Source organism: Seriola aureovittata, chromosome 17 (assembly GCF_021018895.1).
Source record: "Seriola aureovittata isolate HTS-2021-v1 ecotype China chromosome 17, ASM2101889v1, whole genome shotgun sequence".
In the NCBI taxonomy this organism is placed as follows: Eukaryota; Metazoa; Chordata; class Actinopteri; order Carangiformes; family Carangidae; genus Seriola; species Seriola aureovittata.
The window spans coordinates 7,156,052-7,177,174 of NC_079380.1; the positions used below are offsets into that span (position 1 = coordinate 7,156,052).

General features: G+C 42.9%; 1 protein-coding gene across 3 annotated transcripts in view; it reads right to left on the reverse strand.

Annotated features, from left to right (window-relative positions):
- The window catches only part of spop (speckle type BTB/POZ protein), an 86,449-nt gene that overhangs the window by 32,230 nt on the left and 33,096 nt on the right, over nt 1-21,123 (reverse strand). For all 3 annotated transcript variants that reach the window (XM_056401462.1, XM_056401461.1, XM_056401463.1), the window contains 4 exons: nt 11,502-11,787; nt 10,486-10,607; nt 7,984-8,135; nt 1,143-1,270 (listed from right to left, as the gene is read on the reverse strand). In XM_056401462.1, coding sequence (XP_056257437.1) covers nt 1,143-1,270; nt 7,984-8,135; nt 10,486-10,607; nt 11,502-11,579 — 480 coding nt within the window. In that variant the 5' untranslated portion in view covers nt 11,580-11,787. The remainder of the gene's footprint in view (nt 1-1,142; nt 1,271-7,983; nt 8,136-10,485; nt 10,608-11,501; nt 11,788-21,123) is intronic.

Here is a 21,123-nt window from a genome sequence, read left to right on the forward strand (position 1 = left end):
TACGTCCCAATGAGACACGCCTGCACACACACACACAAACACACAATATATGCATAAGATAACTCCTACACACACACACACACACACACACACACACACACACACACACACACACACACACACACACACACACACACACAACTCTACCCCCATCCCACATTGCTCTGGAGAAGCAGCACTGCCCCTCCTACCCCTCTGTCAATAAGCCCAGTTTGGAAACACTTTAAACAGACTTGCACATTGCTTCACTACAAAAAGGGAAAACTTCAAGACATGCTCTCCTCTATACCCGCAGGGTTAATTAGAATTGTTTTAAACAGCCACTGCCATGCTTTTTAAACATTTATGGGTGCATGCATTACAACTAAGGCATTAACATATCCAGAAAGTTTAACCTCTTCTGTGCACTCTGGCTCCATTATGAGGAGCAGAGGGGAACGGGAGAGAGAGAGGACAGTTGACCTCTGCTGCCCCCTGTGTTGCAGCTGAAAAACAACAAGGGAATTTTCGATGAGGAGCAGCAGCCAGCTTTGGATCAGAGGAATCGGAGCCAAGCCACCATGCAGGCTGAATGACAATCAGCTTGTGTGTTAGTGATGAGAGAGAGATCTAAACCCTGAGGCTATGTAGTACCAATAAAAACATACATTATTCACTAACAGGGACATACGTACGATGAGCAGTAGTGTTGAATAAAAAGATGAGCGAACAGGAATTACAGTTGTGATCACTCCGAGGCAAAACCACCAATACTAACAAGAAATTTAGGTATTTCAACAGCATTCATTATTTTCAGATTGTATTAAAATTCTGAGACCACTCAGACTTTTATTAAAAGTCTGAGTGGTCCATTTTCCCAGCCTCAGACTTTGCATATTCTGGGGTAATCCAAATACTTAACAATATACTATAACAAATAAAATCCAGCATCAGTATGATCCAACAACATTAGGTTATTCACCATAGATGTCTGTATTTGTCTACGATGTTGAAATATTTCATCTGATGAATAATAATTTTGATCCAGCACCACACTTTTGACTGTGGAGCCTGTACTATCAACTTCTATTGGAAAGATTCTGAGTTTAAAAATGAAGACAAATAAACTGAGTTCAGATAGTCAAAACGGTCTCAGCCCTTACCTCACAGAAAAGTGTCAGTTTGTCGTCGGGCAGTAGACCATTGGCCTCATCCAGCAGGAAGTCCCTCCTAATGAACTTTTTGAAACCCCAGTCCTTCCCCTGGACAAAACGGTACGCCCTCTGGCTCTCTGGAAAAAGAAAACACACAAACAAGGTGAAACAAGATTATTTGGAGACTTCTACAATGTGATTAAGCTCTGCATGTGTGAATGTGTGTGCGAAAGAGAAAGTTTATTATGAGTCATGGCTATAAGCAGCGGAGGAACAATGGCGAAAGAGGCTGGGTGCAGGAAGTATTGCCTGCAGGGAGCTTTTAACACTTCAGAAGAAAACAGAATCTCTCTCTCTCTCTCTCCCTCTTTCACTCTCTCTATCCTCTCGCTGCCACATAAAGACTAGTGGTAAACATGAGATAGAACCGCTGTGCCTCTTTGGCCAAGAAGTGAGAAATTGCAGGGATCAAAGCAGTCCAATTATCATGTGTTTATGGAGTGCCAATTATCTCTGACAGTGGCAGGAAGGATTCTGTAACAGTTGCAATATAAAGACACACGAAAGGTGTTGGAGTTCTTGTGTGTACCACAGTCACACTGTGGGGGCGGTCACAGCTATCTACAGTCACCTAACAGTCACAAATACTCACATACAAGGTCAAAAGATAATGGCTCCAGACTATGACTGCTGCAGAGATCAGAGCAAATTAAAGCTAATTGCCAATAGAAGGGAAACACAGCACTAACACATAAATTCAGCAACTAACTGGAGCTCTGTTGGAGGGATGTAACACCATTCTTTGGAGAAATTACATCATTCACCATTTTGTTAATGAGAAGAAAATGCTTCCCGGGACGCTGCTCTGAGTGCGTTCAGTCGAGCCAAGCTTCAGTGACAGACCCTTTCTGTGTGCACAGACATTGTACTGTCTTATCAGGTTCGACATGCATCACCACGACGACAGTAATCGTGTTTCATATTTGATGGGCCTTATCCTGTAAAGGGTTAAATGGCCATACAGGAAGATGAAACCCAAACATAAAAGAACCACTAGAAACCAATTTATTCTTCTGGTCTTTTCATGTCCTCTTCGACGTCATCAAGAACCTTCCAAGGATTACCCATACACAGGATGTTAACATGCATCTGAATGAATGGCTTGTGTTGACACTGAGCTGATTCACAATCCAGGAGCAAATCACTAATTATACACTGAAGATCCATTCAGCGAAATTAAAATGGCTTGTGTACCTACTGCTAAAGTGTAGAAGCGATGTGTCTTCAGTCCTCATACAGTATATCAACTATAAACTGTATGTAAATTAGCATTTGTGCATGGATCCAAGCAGAAAGCAACAGGCAGCTCATCGAGAGGGATATAAGTATTAAGAGGGGTACTGACGTGCCTGGCAAGCTGCGATTTGCAACACATCCAATTCCAAGCTATACATCAGGATTATTTTAATGTACACGTTATCATATTCCTAGAGAAAAAAAAAGCATGGAAATCCAAACAGCTGTATGGGACATGTGCCTGCATGAGAGGCCTGAATGATCATCAAAAGACACCACAGAAAGTCACGTTTTGGCCCCAATTTAACTGACTCAATTCATCCCTTTTTAATGCTTCCAGTTTTTCATTTATGACATTTAAGACTTCTGCAGACAACGTATATCCATTCACAATCGAGATTCAATTCATGTGTTAATGCCAGACGATGAAATATGATAAAGACAACCTTTAAATCTACCGTAAAACCCGGTTAAAGGGCACAAAGTAGTAGAAGACTCCTGTTAAAAGCTGACAGGGCTGGCTTTAAGCTGCTCTGCCACCTCATACCAAGAGGTCATCACTTCTCACACTCATACATGTGCAGTGTGTGAACACTACATGTGTTTAGCCCCAGCAGTTCAAACAGATTTCTCTTCAGGCTGCTCTTGCGTAGAGATCCCAACAGGAGATCTGCTGACAGATCACAGTGGGAAGCGCTAAGATGAAGTGTCAATGCTGATGTAAGATCCTGTGTCAAATCCCCTGTTTGGATCTGAGGGAGCAGGCAGCCAAAAGGGGGATTGGTGGAGGAGTGCAGTGCATATGCAGTTATTCCCACTACTGCTCATGCAGGGGGTCCTTCACTGTAATCCCCTGCCTCTACAGACTGTGTACGCAAAGAAGCTGAGAGGAATCACTGTGCAAACACACACACACACACACACACACACAAGCATGCATGCATGCAAACCATTGCAGAAAAATTACAAATCTATGCAATATGCTTTTGACAGCACTCTATTTTATTCATTGTTCTGCCTCTATGTGTAAAAGAGGGGGAGTGTCGATGTTTCCAAAAAGAGTTTTTTAGACCAAAGATCTCTCAGCCAAGGTTGAGTAGGTCTGAATAGAGAGTCACACTTCTGTGGCTTTGCTACACTGTACTGTTTGTGGGTGGGTGGACACACAGCAATAAAGTTAGCACCTGGATTTCTCTCAGGGGTCTGAAGAAACTCTCTCTGCTGACTTTCTCGCACTCTTTCATGTCCTTTAAACATGTTTGACAAGACCTAGCACTTAAGACACAGAACCTCATTGTGAAGTCCTGTTATTTAGGTAAGAAACGACAACCGCAGTGGTGGGTGAGGACTTCCCCAGTGGAAGTACTGGAATTAAACCTGGGAATGAGGAGGAAGAGGTGAGGAGACGTGTGATGAAATGCTGAAAGAATCACCAGAGGACTAGTGAAAAAGGGAGAGAGAGGTGTGACTTCTTCAGTCCTCACCCCTGACAGTGAAGTGCCTGTGTGTGTGTGTTTCTGTGTGTGAATGTGCACATGCATACAGGCGCTGATGACGAGGGTGAGGGTGTGTGTGTGTGTGTGTGTGTGTGTGTGTGTGTGTGTGTGTGTGTGTGTGTGCTGAGCTCAGCTAATGCCATGCTGCCATCTCCAGTGGGGCATCAGAAACCTGCACTGGCAGAGAATCAACTGCAGGTCAGATATCTGGCGCTCACTCTTTCAGTGAGCTAGCCAAAGTGGGGGGTGCAACCGCTCTGCCAGAATACCAAACAGAGCTGGACAGTGGTGGAGGGGGTCGGTGCCACTGAGATATCCAACAGGAAAAATGTGGCTGATGAAAAAGACTGGTGTGAAAGAAAGACTATCAAGCATATATAGGAGATTGTGTTAAGTGCCACACCACACTTGTGTCGAGGACGTACAGATCTCATTAAAAGAACGAAAGGATGACATCTGTGTGAGAAATCATAGTAAAACATCTATGGGTACCACTCAATAAAGGATAGAGATAATTTTAATGTTTTTACCACGTTGCAATGCACTTTAATAGAGTGATGTTTTTCACCCTGCCAAAAAAAGACTGAAAGTGATGAGGAAGGTGAGAAAAATCAGGTCTGAACTGAAGACAGCGAGGAGAAGAAGACGAGGAAGAAGAAGAAGAAGAGGAAGAAGAAAAGGAAGAAGAAGAGGAAGAGGAAAGTAGGAGTGATGCCAGGCTGTTTAAGTGAGCAGGGCATCCATATTCAGGCAGGAGGCTCAGGGGCACGCCTGGCACACACGACGAGAAGGTCGCCAGCAGACGAGCTGGCATGTAGAAAAATAGCGGCCGACACAGCAGCCAGAGTCAACATCCCCCTTCCTGCGTGTCACTGTCCTTTCTGTCTTTCCTTCACACGTTCAAGTTCAGCAGAATCCCTGCACTAACCACAACTCACCGCCACCAACAGACCACAATCACATCCATTTCCCAAACTCGCAAAACTTATTGACGTGAAAGGGTAATTAGAATCAGCTGAGAACACCTCAGTCTATACAGGTGTATATTTATCTCACTTGTATCAGAGTTTTAAAAGCTAATTTAAAACTATTCCCATCAACCCGCTGATTCACATTGGCCGGCATGAAGCAGACAGATACATATAAACATGACACACAGCCTTTTAGAGAAGAAAATCTAATCCCTATTGAAGATTGAGCTCTGTAAGATAGTGTCAGCACAAACATGTCTATTGACATTCTTTCTACCAATGTCAATACCACAATACCATCTGATTATGTTAAGACTGACCAATAGCTTCTACTCTATTAGCCATGCTCCACTTACCCACACAGAATGCCTGATCACCTCCATCAGTTACTGAGGGCAACAGACTCTGACAAGCTCACACCCAGAGCTTCAATTAACTCGAACCAAAAAACATTGAATCTCCAGCTACAAAATATAGAGGCAGCCCACACCGAAAACCTGCTGTAACTAGACTCTCCGGCCAACTCATACACACATGAGCTCACTTAGCCCTTGGCTACAACACAGCAAAAAAACTATTGTCTGTAGGGGAGACTTAACAAGGAGGCTATTTGAATACAAAACAGCTTGCGGCATAGGATGAGAACTTTCCATCTCTTCTCTCCAAGCTGTCAGAGCAGGAGTCTGCAGGGGGGCAGCTGTTTTCTCTGGCAAAAGAGAGGAGGAAGGAGGGGGTGTCAAGAGACAAGTTACAACCCACCCAACAGCCTCGAAGGAGAGAACCAGCACATTAAGCCAGGGAGAGAAATGATGTGGCCAAGCAGAGAGTACAGGAATACGGTGAGGGGAGGAGGGGCGGAGGGGGTGGCGGGGTGGTGGGATGCCACTGCTGCCTGAATCTATCTCCATTAGCAAGTACGGACCGTCAGAGGCTCCAGATACACAGACACACTCTCTGGTAGGGGGCTCAAGGGATGACTGATGCAGATGGGGAGATTCATCAGATAATGTCGAGTTTTCCAGTCAAAATCTGCTGTGGTGGTACAGCCTTCATATCTTTGACTGTATTTATGCCTCCTCTTCTAAGTGCTGCTGGGGCACTTTGATTCTCAATATGCACACATCAGTCCTCATCTCACCACAAATCAAAATGTATACCTTCTCAGAGTGGGTAAAATCTAACAGTGAGTGTATGGCCAGTGCTTTTCTATTAGTGACAGAGACTGGCTTGTAAGTCGGAGTCTGCCTCATCCAAAAGCTACAAAAATACAGAAATTCAAACACCTAAAAACACAAACCTCCGCTCCTCAGCACTGAGGGTTTCCATCAGTTTTGACATGATAGCAATGTTGCTCTGCTATATTTCAGTACAGCTTGCTCACAGTTTACTGATTACTCACTCATTTCTCTACCAAACTGTTCTGGCTTAAAGAACTCAGACTTAATATGCATTCTATTAAAAATTGTCCCCACAGGGACGGAGTGTATAAGCAAGCCGAGGAGTGACCTGCCACACAAACAGTCTGCAGCCACCCAGCTTTCTTAATTAAGGCACTTTGTTTTTATTTGGCCTTTTTCCTAGAGGCCTGGATTAAATTGGATTTTAAATGATACAGAACCAATAGATCTTTACTGCCATAATCTTAGACAGAGTGCTCACTAAACTGTCACAAATATGCTGGCAGTTGGGTAATTTTCTACTGTGACAGGGTGAGCGAAGTGGAGGGCCCAGGTCTCCCTGGGGGGATCGTAGGGAAGATTGGAGGAGGGCATATGGCAAGAATAGGAAGGGGTGTGCACCGTAGAGCACAGCATTTATAGCTGAAAGCCCCTCGAGACACAAAAAGAGAGGAGGGAAGGAAAATGAGAGCTTCTTCACTCGGCATTCCCCATATTCTGGCCTTTCTGAGGTCATTTAGGGAAGCGGTGCTCACGAAATGGCCAAGCAGTGAAGTCATACACTTCAAAGGTCTGTTTATTACTTATACCACCGGAAAATCCTCTTCACAATACGACACAGCTACCAGCATAAAGAATAATAGCCAGGAGAGAAACCTTTAAGGACAATAACCACAGTGAGGTTCAGTTTTCCTGAGCCTGCTGCTGAGAATTAAGAGGTGGTATCCCGACATTACAGGACAGAAGTGGAATAAAGAGAAGGATAAAAGGAAAATAAAATGACATTATGAATGTGAAAGGCAGGAGAGAGAGATCTGAGTGAGAAAATGAGGGATGGAAAACACACACAGGGGGATGGGGGTGTCAGGTTCACATGGGGGAATGTTTCTTAGCAGGAAAAATGATTTCCCTTTCTACACAACCTGCACCGCAGGGGGTTGTACACAGTTTCAGCGCATACGCCTCCGATTCAAACACACTTCCGCCTCCCACCTCTCCTCTCCTCTCCCCACCTCGCTCCCACCCCATCTTCCCTCCTCCACACTTCCTGTACAGTATGCTGTAGGGTACTAGGAGAGAGGAGGCAGCCAGAAAGCCTGATAACCAGGAAGCGGTCACATCTGGCCCTCACTAATTCAATTCCACACAAGTTTGCTTTTCCTTCCCATAACATAACCTAATTAAAAAAAAGCAGGAATAGGAGGCGCATTCATTTCCAATTCATCAACGGGGAGCGAGGCAGAGGAAGACTTCTAAAAAGGTTGGGTCTTTTTTAATTAAAATCAAAATTGCCCCACGCTACTTTGGATTATATATTTACTAAAAATGAATCCAACCGGCAGTGATTACACAAGCCCATATGGCTATCAATACTTCACATTATTAGACACACTCGGTGTATTAGACACACTCCCCCAACTCCTGCATTTACAAATTTCAGTGCCCTATAGACACAGGTGTGACAGGAGTTTTTCATTTGAAACTTTTACGACCTTGAGACGTTCTCCGTTTTCTGCTGAACACAGACTTCTACGCAGGTTGGCTTTGAATAGTTTTTGAATGCCAACATACTGTATATCCAATGACACGTTAAGGAAATTATTGAAATGAAAAATGAAAATGCCGACTCGTGTTAAGTGTTTCTGAGTGTTGGTTAGCATCAGCTGGGATTGGTTAAGCTCTGACTTACCCATGGCTTTGGTTTCCTCTCCCTTGGCATTGAGGATAGAAAACTTAAACTTGGCGCGCACCTCGCTCTTTGGGCAGCTGACTAAGAGCAAGTAAAGTGACAGATAGTCTTTGCTCTCCTCATCCAGACCTTTAGGATTCACACGCAAACACCTAGAGGGCAGAGAAGGAGGAAATGTGTGAGACAAATAAAGCTAAGGTAATGTGATGCTTGTGTGCAATAATAAGATTATTCTAGAATAACACTCGGGCTATTTGTAAGTATGAATGTATTTCAGACTTATTCTATAGACTGTTTAGGTAAAACAGTCAAATCTATCCACAACGCTTCACCTGTGCCAAAGTGATGATTTCTAGCTCAGCCTGTGAGTCAAAGTGTAGTTCATGATATGATAATATCATGAAATGTTTCCCCCTATAACAATAATATCTCAACATCAGTGAATCTGCAGCACACTCTACTGTATACTACCTGAAACCATGTAAGATATATTAGGATATTTGTTTAAGTGAAGTGGAAAATACAACCTCTTCTTAAAAAGGCTTTTTTTTTTTTTTTTTTTTTCCAAAGCTGGAATCTATTCCCTCCATAATGAAAAGCTTTCAGTCTCACAGAGTTTCACAGACAGCTGAGATGTAGCACTGTGGACCAAAAAGCCAAGAGTCTTTTTAACACTAACATGTGCCAATATTTCATCGTCAAACAGCAATAAACCTGCAAAAGGCTGGACTGCCACAAGCAAAACATTTCACAGCTCAAGCATGTACACGAGGGGGAAGGAAACACCTCTGCTTCAGTAAGGCAACAGAAAGAACCTCAACACTGCTGAACTGCTGTAGTATCAATATGGTGTTGTAACCAAGACTATAACATAACATCAATTATTTGACCCATCTCTGCTTCTGACTAGAAGATGCAGCTTTCTAGCTAACCTCCCTGAACTTCAAATGAGAGGAGAGATTTCTAAATGCATCCACTTTCTTTGTATGTCAGGCACATCGACAATATATCTTAACCAAGCTATTCAGCTAAGATTTGCTGTGTTCAGTGCATCAATACTGCAGCTAAGTCTTAGTCTATTTATGATTACAGAGAGCAGTCTCACAAAAGAGTCCTAGCTTTGCACAATGTATTTGTAACATATGGTTTGTTTGTTGCACATGCTGTTACACGGTTTTAGAGCAGTAAAATGAAACACACGCCCATATGGACAATTACTTAACATGTGAAGTATCTGGAAGCTGGGATTCTGCTAAACCGCATGACACAAAACATTTGCAAAAGTTCTGATCAATCCAGTTAAAAGTCCTGTTCCCCAGACACCTCCTCCAGCTCCTCGAGAGGGGATCCCTGGGTACTGTCAGACCCAGTGGGATAGGTAACCCATCCAGCATGTTTTAGGTCTTCACCATCGTGTCTTCCTTTGTGGGCGTGCTTCCAGAGTGAGGTGTCCAGGAATCATCCTGATCAGGACAAGCCACCTCAACTCCCGCCAGAGCAAACCAGAGCAGACTGAAATCATTGCTCCGACTGAATCTGAGTGTTTACAACTGGCCGGAGCATCTATTCCACCACAGTTGCATAAGCTTTCCATGGAGGGTGAGCTCTGTGACACCTTATGTAGAGTACACATATCCAAAGGCACTGTCCCAGACCTCCGCATGACACTGAGGAGATGCAACAACCAATATCCAGAGCCTTTAGCATTCATTTATCCATTTTCTGCTGCTTATCTAGGTCCATATCCCGGTGGAAGCACACTAAGCAAAGTAACCCGTACGTCCTTCTACCCTGCCACATTGTCCATCTCTTCCTGGGGGATCCCAGGGAGGCATCCGACTCAGATGCCTGCACCATCTCAACTGACTCCTTTCCACGCCACAGAGCAGTGCAGCGCTTTACTCTGCTCTGGAGGGAACTTGGAGTAAAGTTGCTTTTCCATTTCAGGGCAGATCTCATCCACCTCTGGCGCCTTGCCACTGCATACCGCTGTTTTGACTGCCTCAGTGACCTCCGCCTGAAGAAAGGGTCAGGGCTTCCCCAAAGTTTTCTAACTCTGCTTCGTCTACAGAGATGTTTTTCCTGAAGGATAGTTCACTGACTATACATTTAAAAATGTTTCGCTGTCTCAGTATGCTTACATTTATGTTTAACACATGTATCTTGGTATTTACCATGATTTTATTTTGCCTATTACAACGTGAGAAAAAGAAGATGCAGGCAGATTTGACTAAATTCAAGCATGACTAAGAGCTACAAGAATTATTATTCCGAACACACATGCAAGTAAACATCAGTGCTAATACAGACTAGATAAAGGCACATGATACCACTGAAGCAAAAGCATCTGGGTGCTGATGGACGTAACCTCTAGAAAACAATGTTCATCCTCTTAAATGCGACAAGTGGACAAACCTTGAAAGAGTTGTTTCAGAAAATGTTCTCAAAGAACTCCTTCCGATTTCAGCATCTGACAGCTCCAATGAGCAGCCTTCAACTAACCATTTGAGTTTGTCGTTGGCTCCGGAGGAGAAAGTGGAGCTTTTGATGACCTCTCCCATCTCCTCGCGACAGAAGCTGAAGTTGTTGATGGTCCACATGTAGGAGAATTTCACCACTTTGATCTGCAGAGAAAAAGACACAGGAAGGGCTGAAACCAGATCTCTTTATTTATATATTTATCTATTCTATATGGGTAAGTGGTGTTTGGTCAGCCAGGACTTCAAAACCACACATCAAAACTGCCTTTCATCTTAATAAACACTGACAACAAACGAAGGGAAAGAAGAAAGGATATTGTAAAAGCAGCAGCAGAAAAAAAAAAAACAAACAATTTTGCAAGGACGGAGAGAAGATGAAAAAACAGACATCATCAATGACAGACTTTATCTACCTTGGTTTTAACAGGAGATATCTGAAGTGGCAGAGACTATATCATATAGGTAACCTTTAAAACAAAGAAAACAACTAAAATGACGCCAATTTTTGTAGACAAACAAATTATGCTTGTAATACTGAATCAGTCAGGAAAACACAGTGACCGGCTCGTGTCCATTCCGCAGCTCACTGTCACATAAAATAAGGTTTTCTGATTAATCACGTTCATCTACAGCGAGTCTTCTCTGTCTTGGTATTCACATGTAATGCCCACGTCAACAGAGCAAGAGTGGAACAGATTTTCACTCAAAAAAAATCTAACTTTTCTAAGTCTTACTCACAGTCAGCTGACACAACACAAAAAAGTAGATTATTAGCTTCATCCTCTCTTCTGTGTTGCAAGCAGCCCTCAGGCAGCACATCTATCAGTAAGTCAGTCACAGGTACAGTATCTCACCTTGTTTTCAGTGATAATTGTGTGTTTAATCAATACAAGCAATTACACGTTTATTTGCAATATACTGATTACAGCACAGTGCCGGAAGTGAAAGAGTGGAGGAGTGCTGGAAATCAAGCACCATCACAAATTTGTATATGTTATGCAGTCAACACACATCCAGTAGTCAAGCATCCCTCCTCACCTGAGTGTAACACCAGCTCTCAGCCACGGGGCCGCTGGACATTTCCGCCGGGGAGGGGGGGCTCGGGACTCTGGACATCGCCAGCCTTGACGCAGAGAGAAGCTGAACGGGTCCCGAGCACCAGCCAGGTGTTTGGGTGAGGTGGTATTGGGTGTGCAGGGGAGAGTGGAGGGCCAATAATAAGTCAAGCTGGCAGGCTCCTCAGCAACACCTGCCGTACGGAGGGCTGCAGAGAGATGAGGCCAATACCACAGGACGTCCAGACTCCAAAATAGCTACAGGCACCCTATAGAGACACGGAAATACAGTCATTAAAACAACACTGACGCCATACGAGTGAGGTTCATAACTATGAAAGGCTGTGACCTTGTGCGTGTGTGTGTGTGTGTGTGTGTGTGTGTGTCTGTGTGTTTTCTGGTGTGTGTGTCTGTGTTTGTGCTTGTAAAGGCAATACCTAAGTGAATGGAGAGTCTAATTGAGCGGTATTTCCCAGTAAGTATGGGGCTCTGATTTTATTTGTTTCAAAACAGGCTTCAGTATTCAAAGCACAGCAGCAGCGGTGCACTCTGCTTCAGTGAGGGAAGCCATCCTTTATCTGCACGTGGTTTCGTCTGTGTTTTGCTTTAAGAGGAGCAGACTGCTGCGCCAGCCATCTGATTCCAGCCAGGCTGCACCCGTCCACTGTGGCTCTAAGTGAAGGGCAAGACTTAAGACTTTCATCTCAAGCTGCCAGGCTGTACTCATACACACACGCACACACACACACACGCACGCACACACAAGGTCATGCAGTACTTTCAAAAGGCAGTAATGGCTGGGAAAGGTTAAAAATCTTTTTTATAAGCACCCGCTTCATCCTGAAATGGTGCAATCAAGATTTACACTGCAACGGCCACATCACCTCTCAGTTTCTGTTTGTGGCAAAGGGAAACATCCTCATTATTTTTGTCTCATTTTTGTTCCTTTGCTACACAAGCAGCCTCATGGGAAAAATCTTGGTGGAGAAGAATAAAAAATAAAAAAGGCACGAGCGACAGTTTGGTTTCAAAGTTACATTTCTCTACTGAGTAAATCTCTCATTTCCGCTGGTTTCATATCCCCTACTCCTCTCAAGTTCCTCTCCACACATTTCATACCTAAGTTATCACACGGTCTCAGGATCTGGCTTTTCCCACTCAACCTGCACACCCCCACACACACACACACACACACACCCCCGATCTCCTGCCAAAGAAACCCTTCCACTCTGCTGCTTAATTAGTGGCTGATTGAAAGAGAAGTTCAGGACCTGAGAAAACTTGGCAGAAACTGGAGTATCAGACCGAGAGCGCAGAGAGAGACAGAGCGAGAAATGAGAGAAAGGTAAAAAAAAAAAAAACAGTGAGAGAGACCTCTGTCTTCGCAAGTGGATTGGAGACAGGAGAGGCGACACCCAGACCTCGACAACTCCAGACCGAGACAAGGCTTAATTAATGTTTAGAGATAACGCCTGCATCTGATCTTCCTCAATTCAGTGCCCCCTTTTCTTCTTTTGTGCTATTTGTATCTGATGAAAAACACTGGTGGCATTTTCGCTCAGTAAAACAATAAAATATTAATCACAAAAGTTGGGAGAACAAGGCTGCCCTGATTTGCAATTTAAATTACCTGAGACTTCCTGGCAATTAATTATAGTCTATATGAGTGAGTGAGGGCGTGTTCGCATATGTGTGCGTGTACGCATGTGTGTGTGTCATCATCCGGGCTTTGTTTCACAGCTTATCCGAAGCACAATTTACCAAGTGCTTTTCTTGTATCCTGTCCCTTAAAGAGCGCCATGAATGCCAAGTAATCACAGGGAATCAATTTAAGAAAACATGACAACACTGGCAGCACTGCTAACAGCCTCACAGTTTTCTAAATAGACCCAGATGACACCTAACCAGAATAAAGCTAAAGACATTTTTTTTTCATCCTTTTCATGACAAACATCAAGAGCACAGCGGCAGGAGGAGAGCAGCAATAACAGCTCTAAGAGACGGAGGAGATGTGTGCTAATCATCGGACTCCCTCAGCAGAAATGTCTTAAGACAGTTCATTTGTCATGGGAAATCATACGATGACAACGTGAACGGGAAGAATGCCTAATAGGTGATAATTCGCGCAGCACAGAGAAAATAAATATTGTCACATTATAGTGTGTGCCTGGCAGAGATTTACAAAGCCTGTGCCCCCCCATTCCCCACCCCCCACCCCCCAAAGGCAATTAAAAGACAAAGTAAGGAGGTAAGGGAGGTGCTATGCTTCAGATAAGAGTTGAGGTGTTCGTTGCAGCTAGTTGGGCTCTATCAGCACCTTGTACGGCGGATAAAAAAGTAGTAGGAATTTTGATGAGGGTAAAGTTTATGTATAATACAGAAAGAGAGCAAAAAAGTTCTACGCAGTGTACGCCATTATCTCTTCTCCAGCAAATACAGCAAACTGTAGAAGCAGACAACAGCTCATCGTGTCGCATACATGCACACAAAGGCCCCGCAGTGGATACGACACTGCGAAGCCTGTAATGTTCTTCTTGTTGGGATTCAAAACAGTTTCTTAGGGCTGCTGATATATTGAATTAAATTATAGTAGAGCGTGTATTTTTCCTCAAGTCTAAACAGCAACAGAACAGCTTTACAATGATATTTATTACACAGCTATTTCATTTAATTGCATTAGATTCGAGACTGAGTCCACCTTTGTACAAAGAACAACTGATGCAATATCGTGATTTAGTGTAAGACATCAGGCTGCAACTAATGACTTTTATGTTGGGAATTATCTGTATATAATTTGTTTTTATTAATAGTTTGCATGTTTAGTCTATAAAACACCAGATTACAAAAAAGACCATCACAGTATTCCAGAGTCTGAGTTTGTTTTTTTTTTTGACTATACAATGATATAAAACAAAGAAAAATCAACACATCCACACACTTCAGAAACTGGAACTAGAGATTTATTTTCTGCATTTCTACTTAATAAATGACTAGAATGATTAATTAATTATCAGAAATGTTGGTGATGAATTTCTTATCAACTGACTGACTGTTTATTTGGTGATAATTGTTTCAGCAATAACATGACATATGTATATCTTACATTGTCCCTTTTTCACAGCAACCAAAACTTGTTCGCTGATGAAAAATGTCATGTGACATCTTCAAACATGATTTGCATACACCATCGCCAATAAAACAGAAGAAATTACAGTTTGAGCTAAATTTTTATGGCATCACACATTCTCCATCATAAAAAATATAAAACACTTGATTTAAACACAGTTACTTTGACACAATGATAAAGTTTCATTGCGCTCAGAGTCTCACTACCTGCCCTTTTGGCTGAACCGGGACCTTGAAAACCACAGAGCAGTCACCACAAAAGAAAACACATTTGTATGTTTGTGTGTGTGTGTGTTCTCCATATACAATGCAGCAAGTGTGCGAGTATGTAAAGAGGGAGGAAAGGGGGGATGGTGTGGGGGGTATGGGGGGCACCTCAATCCCTCATCTTAGGTCCCATTCCTGCTTTCAGAGAAGGGAGCCAGATGAGGAGAGTGAGACCTGGAGCACATTTATATTCATTACAGAGAGACAGTTTGCTCTCACTCTGCCAGTCCAGCCTCGATCTCTCTCCATCTCTCTGTCACACACCTCAGCCCCACCGGGGAGGAGAGTCTGACAATCCAACAGACAGATAGATTCAACTTCCTCTGTATAAACAACAGCTAAGCGAGGTGATGGCGCATCAGGATGAGAGCTGTGGGACGCCAACTGCCCAGATACTGACCATGCTGTTCCAGCCACACTACATACAGTAACCACAGCACATGCTCATGTTGCACTCTGTGTCAGTTCATCCGCTCATGGTGTAATAACACGTGTGCTGCGACATTATCTCCATCTGTAAATTTTTACATGGCGGTAGCATATATTTCTGCACATATGTTACCTCCATCTGCAAATCTGATAACGTGAACAGCTTACAATGCATATTTATACTGGAGGACACATTTCTGTTCATTTGTTTATCCATCTGTGCTCGTGACAATCTGAATAGCTGGTGATGCACATGTCGCCTGCACAGCCGCCTCGTCCTGCAAGTCTGTCTATGAAGACAATGCATATTTAGCTGGTTTATTTTAAGTATGTCACAATATGTTTCAATATGGCACTGTTATCTTTAGTGTAGTGTCAGATGAGGATCAGCTGTCATTTCTTGTAAGCCTCATCTGTACTTTAAGCTGTACTCAGCTGTGTATTAAGCTGCAAGCAAATTTGCTAATATTAAAATGTCCCAACATGTATGTTAATACGCTCATGCAATTATCACTTTCCTTCTTTCTATTAGCTGGCTAATAGTGATCAAGGCTTATCAATTAACTCAGCAACCTCGGTATAGAAGGCATTCATGTAGAGTGGACTTAATGTTACTGACTTACTGGCCTTCTGTTGGTCTGTTTGCCTTCTTGTCTTCTGTTGAGAGCTGTTCAGCTAACTCTAACTACCTCCATAATGTTTCCTTTTGAAACAGAACTTGAACAAGAACGTCTTCAACAACAGTGCTTGGGCTGCTCACACACATGCACACTTCATGTTAGAGAGTGGCCATAGCCAGACATTGATAAATGGCTGCCAGTCATTCTTGTAGCACATGCTAACATTTTGTCACTGACATTTAGCATGTTGGCATGTATTATTCTTAATGTGTATCTGTAATTGCTTTATTATATTAAGTACTTCTAGATATTTGAAGCAAAATTGCCGGAGATGTGTTAACTGCTCTGGCAATTAGCATGCTTCATGCCATTTCTTCCACAGCATGAGGAATCTCACCTCTGAGGACATAAACTGAACTGATCTTTTTGTGAAATTGTTGAAATTGTTACATCCTACATGTATATAATATTTTTCACTTTTACCCTCTTCAAACTGTCCCGTCTCACACTATGGGATAGTTAGGATCACATTTTAGCTGTTTTTCATTGTATTTTATTGTAGAACACTTTGGTTGTTTTAAATTAGCTTTATAAATAAACTTGATTTGATGATTTGATATAATACATCAATAATATAATATTTTCACAGATCGATATTTCTGTGGCTACACAGAGTCAATTCACTGTAATATTAAACATGTTCTTCAGCGTCCAGCAGTCTGGTGGTTAAGAGGAACACAACAGCTAACTGAACGCAATGTTTCCGGTTCAGTTCCAGCCAGGTACCTTAGTTGCATGTCATACCCCTCTCTCTCCCAGTGTTTCCTGTCAGATCTGTATCATTGCTATCCCAAAAAATAAATAGTCACTTTCAGAATAGTCCTTACTCCTCTGCAAATGTAGGTGTTCCTTTGTTCTGCTATAGCAGATCAGATTTTGTTTATACAATTATGAATTCCAAAGGCACGAAAGGTGTATGTAAAGATGCTGTAAAGAGCACTGTAAAGATGCACACACACAACAGCTGGATTAGTATAAAAAAGTCAAGTTTACCCCAAAAACCCCAGTAACGCCATATGGCGACGACTTGAGGTGACCAGGCCTGCTGTGAAAGAGGAGGTAAAGACTGACAGAAAAGAGAGATGGAAGGCCTTCAGGAATTCATTACAGCTATTGCTCATACTCTCAAAAATAGAAAATAAATTCATTATAAAAAAGAAAAAACAAAAACACACTCTACATGCAAGCACACACACACACACAACAAACGTATCTCCATCTAAATTCCCTTTAACTTGCAAAATGAAAGGGAAACATCAAATACAAAGAACCACCCACTAGCCTCTCCCTTGGGGACCCACTTCCTGCTGGGAGGAGAAGAAAACGGGTGGCACGGTGCTGAGACACCACCACCAGGTGGACAGGGGGTGGAGCTGCATGATTTGACTGCTGCAGAAAAAGCTGCGATACTGGAGTGTTTAGAGGGTCACCTTTGCGCGACAATAGGCAGCGAGTGAAACAGTGAGGAACAGAGACGGGCTGCAGAGTTTAGACAGGCACACTACAAAGATTGAAAACATGCCAAAAAAAGTGAGGCTAAGTGACAGAGTGTTGCAGCTTTGAGCGTATGCATGACGCATTTCTGAACGTAAATCAAATGCCCACATGCTAGCTCACTTTTTCACAGCTTAGAGTCAACCCTGTGCTCTTCTAACAACCCCCCCACCACCACCGCCACCGCCCGCTTCCCCTCAGCTCTGGTGAGAAATCTGACAGAGGGTTAATGAAGCCTGTTCATTATAAGGTCAGATTCCATTAAAGGCAGACAGCAGCTCCAATGAAAGCTTACAGGGAGCATGTGCAGATGTATCTCTGGGATCAGCAAGACTGATCAAGTGAAGTAGCTAAACCCCTTTTTCTAAAAAAAAAATTATACAGAGCTGGCTGGAGATACACTTCCTGTCAAATAAGCACATACACAGGAATCATATGAAGGAAGTGTTTCCAACTGTCTGTTATGAGAGATTCAAGAGTTTTGGCTGCAGACAAGCAGATGGTCATATAGCGCCAAGATGTGTCTGGCATTATTAGCAGGAAAATCCGAACTATATGAGAGGCATCCACAGGTGAGACATAAGGCAGAGGGAAGGAGAACCGTCTCTCAGGTGTGAGCCAAAGACACACACATGTGAATGAGGCTGGATGTGGAACATGTATGATAACATCTGCGGTAGAACAGTGTCTGTCCATGTCGCCAGAGGCACTGCTAAAAGCCCTGACGCTCACTGAGAGAGAGAAAAAGAGGGTGAAAACAGGGATAAGAGAACGCTGGGACAAGCGGGCACACATGCATGACGGGGCTGAGCGCAAGCTCGGCGGCAGGTTGGTTGGGGGGTCCTTGGAGTGTGTCAGATCCAGGGCCGCAGGAGGTGTGATGGATTAAGAGGCACTGGCAGAGACAGAGGCCCTCCCTGAACCGTGGAGCTAACCCCAGTGAAACAACATCACCATCCCTCTGCATATCACTGACGGTGTCTTCTCTCACTATCTCACCTTTTTTTTTTCTTTTTTTTTTAACTCTGTTTTGTTATTTCTGCTGGTTTTAAGCCATCATCTAAATGTCCCATTTTTCTCTGCCCCTCTTAAACCCACAAGATTGCTATAGAGCCAGGCAACCATGCCGATGCCACACTTCTTCCTCACTGCTTTAGCCCCTTGTTTTGATCACATTTCCTAGTTTAGAAGATATAACATTGCGTACTAGTTTGCGCAGCTAAAATATAACAAATCTCACAGAGAAATGGCTTAACCAATATTAATAATGCAAATATCTGTGCACTGATCACTACTATGAGTGCTAATATCAATTAACTTAATATTGGTGTCATCTTTAGCAATAAGCAGTCATAGCACTGATGTTTGGACTACATTTCCCAGAGATCACGCTGCAGCGCTTTGACAGACGACTGACATATGAACATACTGAACAAATGGACTGTTGTACTGAGATTAATGGGAAAAAAAATAACAACCGTGTCCATAATAAACAGTGATAAATAATCACTGCAAATATTAACAATGTGATTACTCTGTAATCCCTTATTTACTCAGAACTGCATGCCACATAACGGACAGTAAACAGTCAAGTCAAGGTGGTATAAGAGTAAAATCGCATCACTACATCATCATTCATCATTTATATTTATATATCATATAGACAATGGCCGACAGTGGCTTGAAGCTATTTGAGCCTGATGTAATGCCAACAAAAGACACGGAAGGATAGAAAATTTTATCAGCATTTGGCCCCTTGCCATCATCCTTTCTTCTACCTCTCTATCTCTCCATCCTTTCTGATCTTCCCTAAATCTCTGCTTTGCTGTGGTGTTACAGAGCTGACCAGCTGCTGTGCAGTGTCTCAGTGCAAAGGTCCGATCCCAAATCCAAACTCAAAGATTCACCTGTATGTAAAAACCAAAGTCAAAATGTTAACATCTGGTCTCTCTCAAGTTCCCATATTTTGCCAGAAAGCTGCCATTTTTTAGTGACTGTTTGATAAATACGTCACTACACACACAAATACTGTTACCGCAATGACTTTCAGTCTCAGTAAATCCTATTACATATGCAAATCAATGTATTTGCATACTCTTCTCCTAATATTTTGCACACTCAGCTAGAAACATCAGATATTACTTATTCAATAAGAGCGGCCTGCGAGAAAAAAAAAAAAAAAAACCTGCACTGCTGTATACTTATATTGGCAGCGGTAACAGTTTTGCATGTGATTAACACACAACCCTTGTACATAAGGCCCCGTGTATGCATATGTGTACATAAACACTGCCATCCTGTGAAAAATCCAGAGTGGAGCTTTAATTCCCACGTGTATAGACCTTCAGTCTGCGCTCCTGCAATCTGTCCTTGCACTCCGCTCCAATGTGATCAATTATCCATCTATACTCACAACACTTATGTGACAAAACCTACACTTTGACACAAGCACAGACACACAAATCCACAGTGAAAATTTGAGACTTGAAGAAATAAAAATGATATACTCTGAGGCAGACATCAAACCAGTGAGCCCATGTAGCCAAGATAACTACAGAGAGGTGCTTTCTAAATGACAAAATGATACCGGCTGCAGCAAATCCACAGCTCTGTCTCACTCTGGGTCTTCTCCTCCAGCACAGAAATCCACTAAAACACAGCAAAGTCTGTCTGAATGTCAAAATAAAAAATCTTTTTTGACAATATATTTCTTCCTTTCCCCGAACTAAGATGATAGAGAATTTCTGCATACTCGCTCCTTTCACCTTCATCCATATGACTGTATTGGATGTGCTCTTACGCGTTACCCTCGCTGTTTATTTTCCGCCCTGCAGAGGCTCTCTGCATGAGGTTTCATTCTCATGAAGTGAGCCGAGCCTGAAGCAAAAGGGAGGAGTGAATGGAGGGAGAGGGCTTTGTTTTGTTACCGCGCTCGGTGCAATGATGCAATTTATAATTAAAATGCAAATAGAATGACAGGGAGTCTCTCTTCACCTTGTTTTCACTTTACTCCAACATTCTCAGGGGAGGCCCATCTCTGCCCAGGATCTATGTATCCAAGCCAGTAAATCAATTTTCATATGAGGCGCTGAAATCAATTTGAGGTTTAGGCTATACAAAATTTTAAGTGCGAGGCACTGCTTAGCTGAGAGAAATCTTAGATGCATGGACAGAAACATCCAGCCCGTAGCTAGAGAACATTTTTCTACTTTGCTATGATGATGTGTGAGGGATTTTTAGAAGCTCACATCCCTGAACTGAAGGCTAAAAGCAATTATTTCTGCAACAAGAAAACACAGGCCTGTCTGACACATACGCCATTGGCCTGTCTCTGTTTTGACTATAGCTTATCACAATAGGTGCCTCAAACATCCCCTAAGCTTCAATCTCAACAAACAACAAAGACAAATGCCATGGAATGAATCATTTGGGGGAGTTTTATTTCAAAAGTGTGCCTGACAGAAAAAACAAGGGGGGGGGTGGGGGGTGGGGAGGAGGCCTTTTTTAGTGGTTGTCCTTCAGTGTGACTTTGTCATGTAACACATTTCCAGCTCAATTATCTGCATCCAGTGGATTTCAAACACATTTAGCAAGGACCAGAGAGCTTGG